This window comes from Odocoileus virginianus, chromosome 2 (genome assembly GCF_023699985.2).
Source record: "Odocoileus virginianus isolate 20LAN1187 ecotype Illinois chromosome 2, Ovbor_1.2, whole genome shotgun sequence".
NCBI classification, from domain to species: domain Eukaryota; kingdom Metazoa; phylum Chordata; class Mammalia; order Artiodactyla; family Cervidae; genus Odocoileus; species Odocoileus virginianus.
In genome coordinates this window covers 7,159,044-7,168,231 of record NC_069675.1, presented here as the reverse complement: position 1 = coordinate 7,168,231, position 9,188 = coordinate 7,159,044, and the positions used below count along the sequence as shown (strand labels likewise).

At 46.7% G+C, this 9,188-nt stretch overlaps 1 protein-coding gene across 1 annotated transcript in view; it reads right to left on the bottom strand.

The window, feature by feature from the left end:
* Positions 1-230: 230 nt before the first annotated feature.
* IL18RAP (interleukin 18 receptor accessory protein) overlaps positions 231-9,188 on the bottom strand; it is a 32,345-nt gene continuing 23,387 nt past the window's right edge. Inside the window, exons 7-11 of the mRNA XM_070475597.1 lie at positions 8,659-8,782; positions 5,031-5,182; positions 3,820-3,957; positions 1,758-1,931; positions 231-1,020 (exon numbers count right to left, since the gene is read on the bottom strand). Of these exons, the coding sequence (XP_070331698.1) occupies positions 614-1,020; positions 1,758-1,931; positions 3,820-3,957; positions 5,031-5,182; positions 8,659-8,782 (995 nt within the window). The 3' untranslated portion in view covers positions 231-613. The remainder of the gene's footprint in view (positions 1,021-1,757; positions 1,932-3,819; positions 3,958-5,030; positions 5,183-8,658; positions 8,783-9,188) is intronic.

The following is a 9,188-nucleotide window of genomic DNA, read 5'->3' as shown; positions in this document are numbered from 1 at the left end:
ACCCCACTCTGCTCCCTAAGGCCTGTGTCCTGACTTAGGGCTGTGTCAGCCAAGAAGAAGGGGGTCTTCCTTCTAGTTCCCTCGAGGACACAGTAGAGATGAACCAAGGTCCTGTCTGGTCCTTGACCCCTGGTATCTCTTTTCCTCCTTGCATTCTGGGCTCCAGTGAATGGCAAACACAGAATAAGAATCATCTTCTTGACAGAGATGCTTCTGACAGTTTCAATCACTTGTTTCTAATAAAGTAATATTTATTTGATTGCAAAGATATAAAAAGTGATGTGTAAGATACATAACAGACACAACAGTCCATGGCCACAAAACCAAGTGGCAGTACCTGCCGATTCTGCTCAGACCACTAGGAAAATCTTAGGGACTTTGTGGGCTGAATGTGTGCAGTAGTCTGGAGAATTCTCCCTCTCTCTGTCCTGTCCAGGGAATCAGAGCCCTGCACCACAGCTTCCATTCATTCCAGTGCTGACCAAGCTTGCTCAGGGCTGGCAGGACCCTTCCCGGTGATATCAGCCAGGTGTGTGCTGTGTGTTTCATCCATCAAGGTCTCTGCTCACCAGGGACAGGATGGGAGGCAGGGGGAGGCAGTTCAGCATCCATTTTACCATCCTCCAGGCTGGGAGCTCCTCCCAGTGGGTTCTGTCTTTTCCAGAGAAAAAATCCATGGGATAATTCTCAAATGGTTCCAAGTGACTCCCCTGGAGCTTTTCACAGGCATATGGTAGCGTATTTGGGTCCAGAATCTAGAGTTGGGAGGAACTGATTTTAAGCCTTTCCAGGTGACAGTAGGCAAAACCCTGAGAGCTTTTTTCACTAGATGAGGTAGGGACTCTGGCTCTTGGAAGGAAGAGAACTTAATTAAAATCAGTTTGAGTGTTTGATCCTCCAAAGCCAGATTCACTGCTGCTTGTAGTTCAAAGATGCTGGGTCCACTGACATAGCTGGGGCTCAAGACGAAGATTCCCCTCCTGCTTTTCTTAATAATGCTGACAATGTCCTCTGTGTACACTGGAGAGAAAAGGAATTTAATTATTTGCAATTGTTATTGTTAAACCTTGAGTCACCGTAACCTTGAACCTCCCAGATCCACCCAGCGGGATTCTTTGCGATGGCCAAGTAGAGGAGAAGCCTGGTTTTCTTGATCACTTCTACTGCATCAACTAACTCTACAGGCAGTTGGAGATACACTTCCTAGTCTAGTGACTGTTGGTGTCAGCTTCCTCCCCTGAATTCTTTCCCCTCATCTTCTCAGTCCCTCCTGGATCAAAACTCATTGGAACAAAGTTGACTGGAATGAGGGAGGGGCATGTAATGTCCCTGGCCCCTGGGTGGGGGCCTCTGAGGCAGAGGAGGATGGTAAGATGCATGAGGTCTGCACATCTGATGGGTGCCCGGCCTGGGAGCCTGCCGGGTCCAATGCTGAGTCTGTGGCTGGCAGTCCCAGGAAGAAGAGGGATCACTCATTTGGGAGGACAGGACTAACTTTCGGTTGAGGAGCCAGAAAAGATATCTTTGTTCTGGATGTCTCTCTGGGCTCCAATATTTTTTTTTTTCCCTGAAGATGGATTTTTTTTTTTTCCCCCACAATGGAGCATGTCTCTGCAACACATGGCTTTCTGTGTTGTTGCCCAGGATGTTCTAAGCTCATGAAACCTTCCCGTAGCCCAAGAGAAAGAATGAAGGACGACACCGAGAGTGCATGCCTGTAGCTCTCCTTCTGCGTTTTCTGCCGGCTGCAGACCTACCTCCCCCGGGGGTCACGTCCCTTTCAAGCAAGCACAGGGTGTATCCATATGTGTTTTCCAAAACATCAGGGAGAAGATTCAGGGCTAAGGTTTCCTCACTTAGAGACGAAGAGGCCTCACTCTCAAAGGGGCTCCATTTCGCATAGGATACAAAGGCGTCAAACTCCTTTTGGTCTGAGAAAGAGAAACAAGAAAGAATGTAAATACCTACCTAAGTTCAAGCCTTATGGTAAGTGGAGAGGAATTAAGACTTGGGATCCTTGTTTAGCGACTCAGTTGGATCTGACCCTTTGTGACCCCATGGACTGTAACCCACCAGTCTCCTCTGTCCATGGGATTCTCCAGGCAAGGATATTGGAGTGGGTTGCCATTTCCTCCTCCAGAGGGATCTTCCCCACCCAGGGGTCAAACCCACGTCTCCAAGAGTAGCAGGTAGATTCTTTACCGGTGAGTCACTGGGGAAGCCCTGAACTGATTTTGAAAATAAAAAGCAGCATCTGTGTTCACTTTTTCAGAACCACACTGCTGAGGGGCATCGACTGTGTACCCAGAATCAGATTCTAATCACTGAGGTGCTCCTGCGTCTTCCCTGAGGTCAGATCAAACAGCCGGGGCTTTTTCTCTGATTAAACCACACACACTCTGGAGTTCCTTTAAGCTTTCTCTGTAGCTGCAGCCCCGCTGGCTCATTAGTTGCACATCAAAGGACAGTCTGCTCCATCAAAGCATGATACTACCCAGCGAGCAAAGCACTCTGAGGGCCCAGCACACTGGGAGCTGACAGCAACATACCTGTGTTTGAACCCCCGTGTGTAAAATGAGGGACTAACAACCCCTGGCAGGCTGCTGTCAGAATTGCCTGGGATAACGTAGATGAAGAGTTTAGTGTCTGACTTACAGCACGCATGTCCTTTTCCCTTTCAGATGGAGAACTATATTTTGGAACTTGTTTTAGGATATTTTTAAGGTCTCATAAGATTCTGTTGGGGCCTCCCAGCAGGAGAGAATTTGCCTGCCAATTCAGGAGAGGCAGGTTCAATCCCTGGGTGGGGAAGATCCCCTGGAGAAGGAAATGGCAACCCACACCAGTATTCCTGCCTGGAGAACTTCATGGACAGAGGAGCCTGGCGGGCTACAGTCCATGCAGATAGAGTCAGACAGGACTCAGCGACCAAACAACAGTAACAACAAATGCCGTTGTTGACTCAACTATTATAAATACACATAGATTCTAAGGTGTGCTGTAGAACTAAATGGAAACTAGAAAATCCCAAAAGTTAGCCTCTGGGCTCTGAAATTGGACATAACTGGCTCATTTTCCAGCCCTTGGCATAATGCCTGTCAAATAGTATTATAAGACGGAGGGGATATACATGTATACACAGCTGGTTCACGTTGATGTTAGCAGAGATTAACACAACATTGTAAAGCAGCTATGTGTGTGTGTTCACTCACTCAGCCGTGTCTAACTCTTTGCCACCCTATGGACTCTGGCCCACCAGGCTCCTCTGTCCATGGGATTCTCCAGGCGGGAATACTGGAGTGGGCTGCCATGCCCTTCTCCAGGGGATCTTCCCAACACAAGGGATTGGATTCTGCCAATTCCCATTGGCAGGCAGATTCTTTACCAAAAGTGCCACCTGGGAAGCCCGGAGCTGACACGTCCTGTGTGCTTACGATGTGCTAGATGCTGTTCTAAACCCTCAGGGTGTCCATTCAGCGAGCCCACATGGCATTCATAGTGATTACAACCCTACTTTACAGAAGAGAAAACGAAGGAGGCATGGAGATGCTAAGTCATCCACCATCTTGCTTTAGGATGTCAACTGGACAGTCATTTTTAAGTCCAAGATGTCCTACAATAGCATTGTTGGCAAGATTCCTAGTAACTGGAATGAGAAGAGGTCATTTCTCCCCTGGGGTCCCAACCCTCCCAGGTGCAAAGCCACCAGACCAGCAGCTGGGGGCCATGACCTTGTCCCTCAGGGAACGTGCCTGTCCCACGCTCTCTCTGTCCAGGTCCATTCAGAGGGGAAACAGCAGAGGTGAGGTGGCCGCTTACCCCCGAGCGTCTCATCCTTGCTCTGGTAGGTTCGGTAGAGCAGCACTATTTCAATCCAGTACGTGTAGAGCAGCGCGCCTGCGGTCAGCAGGCCTGCCAGGGCCGAGACGGTGCCCAGGAGGGCATACAGGAACACCGCTGGGGACAGAGAGGCGCGGCTGCGGGTGAGCAGTTACGGAGGCCGAGCACCCCCCGACACCCCCACGCTCACACAGCACCCGAGCACCTCTGCCAGAGGAGATTTACCGGAATCACTGCCACTGAAAACATTTCTCTCGATTCTGGGCATGTCTTAAACCACATCTTGAAGGAACTGTCATAAAATGAACTCAAGAGAACCCAGGATGATGGCCAGTTCCTGATTGGGGGTGGCCGGGGAAACTGACAAAAACTAATTTTATTTACTTTTCCCTGATAAGCTTCCCTCTCATTGCCTACTATAATTTACTTTCATGTGCTGTCAAATCTATTAAAATCTAAAGTTCCTGAAGCCCAGAGCGACTTCCAACTTGCTTTCTCACCTCTAAAGTACCTAACACATGGCACCTTCAACCCACACCTCGACAGAGCATCCACCAGGCACCGGGCATGAAGTGTGTCCTAGTGAAGCCTCACAAGCATTCCAAAAGTGTTGTTTTCTCATCTCGATTCATCAGTGAATGAATGATATCACCTTCAACTCTGAACTTCTTAAAGAAGTTTAAAAGCCATTCCTTATCAGGAATTTCCTCTCCAGCCACAATCTGTGATATATACATATAACTCCTAAATTGAGCATATTTCTCCATTTCCCTTCTTTCTCTTCTCCATTCTCCATCTCCAGACCATCACATGCTCCGGATTTGGAAGCCAGGGGAGGAAAATAAGAAAGAGGGCTAGGTCCTAGCATGATGCCTGTCATGTAGGGCATGTTCTGTAGGTCTTTCTAGGAAGAATGAATGAGTGAATGAACAAATGACAGGTTTTTCCAACACAGCCCCTGTATGCAAAATGTTAGTAAGAGGACTAGCTCTAGATCACCAATGTGAAACTTACTGTTGCGTGGCCTTGGTAAAGGTATTGAGTGAATCAACACAAGCAAAGTGCATACTTAGAACCTTGGCATCTAGTGCATGTTTGTGGCTATCATTACCATGACTACTTTTTAGGAAAGTTCCTCTCCTCCCAGGTAAAAGCAGTTGCGTGCATTCTGCATCCACCTTCAGGCTCACCTCCTGTCTTCTTTTTTAGCTGGATGGACTGAGTAGTGTTCCCAATGGAGTTCTGGGCAAAGCAAATGAACTTCCTGCGAAGATCACTCTGAGTAACTTTTTCCAAGAAGACAACACGTTCTATGACTTCATCCTTTAAGGTGGATTTAACACTAGGAAAAGAGGGAAAATACCACACTACTTGGGTAACACAGATTGACATGCATTAAACAGTTTTTGGAATTTACGTAAGCAGACTAACTGTTCGGCTTTCAGAAGAGCTGTCAGATAGCACAAGGAGATGCTGAAAGGATTCAAGATACTCAGAGATGACCCACTTTTAAAAAATGATGGAGTTGGCTAAGCATCATACTAAGCATTTATACTAGAATATAACTGGTTGTTGGAGAAGACTTTTGAGAGTCCCTTGGACTGCAAGGAGATCAAATCAGTCAATCATAAAGGAAATCAGTCCTGATTATTCATTGGAAGGACTGATGTTGAAGCTGAAGCTTCAACACTTTGGCCACCTGATGCGAAGAAGTGACTCATTGGAAAAGACTCTGGTGCTGGGAAAGATTGAAGGCAGGAGGAGAAGGGGATGACTGAAGATGAGATGGTTGGATGGCATTACCAACTTGATGGACATGAGTTTGAGCAAATTCCGGGAGATGGTAATGGACAGGGAAGCCTGGCATGCTGCAGTCCATGGAGTCACAAACAGTCAGACACTACTGAGCAACTGAACTGAACTGATAATTGCTTGTGGGCCTCATCTGATCTTTCTTTCATGACAAACTCCTTTTGAGAACAGATACTACAATTTATAATTGTCTAACTTCTACTGACGCTTACTCCTTGGAATGAAAGTTATGACCAACCTGGATAGCATATTAAAAAGCAGAGACATTACTTTGCCAACAAAGGTCCATCTAGTCAAGGCTATGGTTTTTCCAGTGGTCATGTATGGATGTGAGAGTTGGACTATAAAGAAAGCTGAGTGCCGAAGAATTGATGATTTTGAACTGTGGTGTTGGAGAAGACTCTTGAGAGTCCCTTGGACTACAAAGAGATCCAACCAGTCCCTCCTAAAGGAGATCAGTCCTGGGTGTTCATTGGAAGGACTGATGCTGAAGCTGAAACTCCAGTACTTTGGCCACCTAATGCAAAGAGTTGACTCATTGGAAAAGACCCTGATGCTGGGAGGAATTGGGGCAGGAGGAGAAGGGGGCGAGAGAGGATGAGATGGCTGGATGGCATCACTGACTCTATGGGCATAAGTTTGAGTAAACTCTGGGAGTTGGTGATGGACAGGGAGGCCTGGCGTGCTGTAATTCATGGGGTCACAAAGAGTCGGACACGACTGAGTGACTGAACTGAACTGAACTTCTACTAAAGGACTTCCTGGTGGCTCAGCGGTAAGGAATCTGCCAGCAGTTGCAGGAGCCACAAGTTCTGTCCATGGGTCGGGAAGATCCTGTGGAGAAGGAAATGGCAACCCACTCCAGGATTCTTGTCTGGGAAATCCCATGGACAGAGGAGCCTGATGGGCTGCTGTCCACGGGGTCACAAAGAGTCAAACACGACTGAGCAACTAAACAATAACAACAACAACATTGTAAATAAAGCTACTGTGGATATGCATAAAAAAAAAGAAAAAAATAGCTATCCCATCTCTGGGTCTCATTTTCCAGGTCAGATTGCGTCAACTATTTCTCATGTCTCATGATTTCGGTCAGACTCGTATTCCTGTGCCTTTTCCTCTGGATACGCTCTGGGCTCTTAAGGGCTAGAGAGTTCGGACCCTGACTCACCCCACTGTGGCGGGAGGACCGCGCAGGGGGATGCGAGTGTCTGGCAGGGGTGCAGAGTCTGCTCCAGTCTGTTGGACACACCTAGTCTATTCAAGTAGCCCGGGGCAGTGTCCCTGCTTGTTAGCTTGGTGAGCCAAGCAGCCACAGCAACCTGTTCTACAAACAGAGCTTTGAAACAGCTGATAACATTTTTTAAAAATAAAAAAATTTTAAGTAATTTTTTAAAAGGGACTTCAGGGACTTCCCTGGTAGTCCAGTGGTTAAGACTGCATTTCTTAACACAAGGAATGCAGGTTTGATCCCTAGTCAGGGAACTAAGATCCCACACGATGCACAGTGCAATCAAAAAAAAAAGTACTGAAAAAAAAAAAAGGAGGTGGGGGAGAACTTCCTTGGTAGTCTAGTGGTTGAGATTCTGGGCTTTCACTGCCAGGGTCTTGGATTCAATCCCTGGTCAGGGAAGTAAGATCCCACAAGTCACGAGGCCAAAAATAAAAAATAAATTTAAAAAGTAATAAAACAACTGAAAATTTAGTTCTGTGACCCTCTTGACTGTACCCCACCAGGATCCTCTGTCCATGGGATTTCCCAGGCAGCAATACTGAAGGAGGGTGCCATTTCCTACTACTTCCCAACTCAGGGATGGAACCCACATCTCTCGTCTTGGCAGGCAGATTCTGTACTTCTGAGCCACCAGGGAAGCCCATACAAAACTGCCTTGGGCCCTCCAAGTTTAAAATGAGCTCACAAACACATGAAAAGATGCTCAACATCACTCAGTATCAGAGAAATGCAAATCAAAACCACAACGAGGTACCATTACATGCCAGTCAGGATGGCTGCTATCCAAAAGTCTACAAGCAGTAAATGCTGGAGAGGGTGTGGAGAAAAGGGAACCCTCTTACACTGTTGGTGGGAATGCAAATTAGTACAGCCACTGTGGAGAACAGTGTGGAGATTTCTTAAAAAACTGGAAACAGAACTGCCATATGACCCAGCAATCCCACTCCTGGGCATACACACCAAGGAAACTAGATCTGAAAGAGACACATGCACCCCAATGTTCATCTCAGCACTGTTTATAATAGCCAGGACATGGAAGCAACCTAGATGCCCATCAGCAGATGAATGGATAAGGAAGCTGTGGTACATATACACCATGGAATATTACCCAGCCATTAAAAAGAATTCATTTGAATCAGTTCTAAAGAGATGGATGAAACTGGAGCCCATTATACAGAGTGAAGTAAGCCAGAAAGATAAAGACCAATACAGTATACTAACGCATATATATGGAATTTAAAATGACGGTATCGATAACCCTATATGCAAAACAGAAAAAGAGACACAGATGTACAGAACAGACTTTTGGACTCTGTGGGAGAAGGTGAGGGTGGGATGTTCTGAGAGAATAGCAATGAAACAAGTATACTATCAAGGGTGAAACAGATCACCAGCCCAGGTTGGATGCATGAGACAAGTGCTCAGGGCTGGTGCACTGGGAAGACCCAGAGGGATGGGATGGGGAAGGAGGCGGGAGGGGGGTCAGGATGGGGAACGCACGTAAATCCATGGCTGATTCATGTCAATGTATGGCAAAACCACTACAATATTGTAAAGTACTTAGCCTCCAACTAATAAAAATAAATGAAAAAAAGAAAAGAAAAAAAAGAAAATGAGCTCTCATTTTGCATGCCTACACTAGCTGGCGCTAGTGGCCACACCATCAGCTGTGGGTGTTGCATGCAGCTCTGGGTGCACAATTGCGGGGTTTTCTAAAGGTGAAAGCCTTTCATGTGAGTTGCAGAGAACAAGTTGGCTCATTTCCTTCTTACCTTCTTCCCTTGGGTGTTTTGATTTCCCACTCCTGGTCAGAATCTCTGATGTACCATTTTATCACAGGATTAAAGTTTATTTCGAAGCCAAATCGTGCCGTGCAGTTAAGAGTTAAAGGCTTTCCTGAGAAGGAAGGGGCCACAGAAAACAGGAAAGCAGCTGGTGAGAATGATGTGCCCTGTGAAGGAGGAAGACACTGCCTGGAAACTGCCCCCTGAGGCGGTCAGGTTCACAGGTAGGGCAGGCATGCCAGACATAGCCAACCGTCTACCTGCCTCTCATTGAGAAACATGTGAAACCAGGAATGTTTGTCTCTACTGGGCAACACTTAGATCTCAAACCTATGACTATATTTACCCAGATGGAGACTGGCATTGTCATACATTAAGAGTTCTAATGTGGTTTCAGGATAAACACCAGGGAAGTGAGCAGTTGCAATGACTGGCACCGTCTTCCAACGCTGCTGCTGAAGTAGTTACAAGCATGTTGCTGAAGAATATTTTATAGGCAGTACTTGCATTTCTTATTG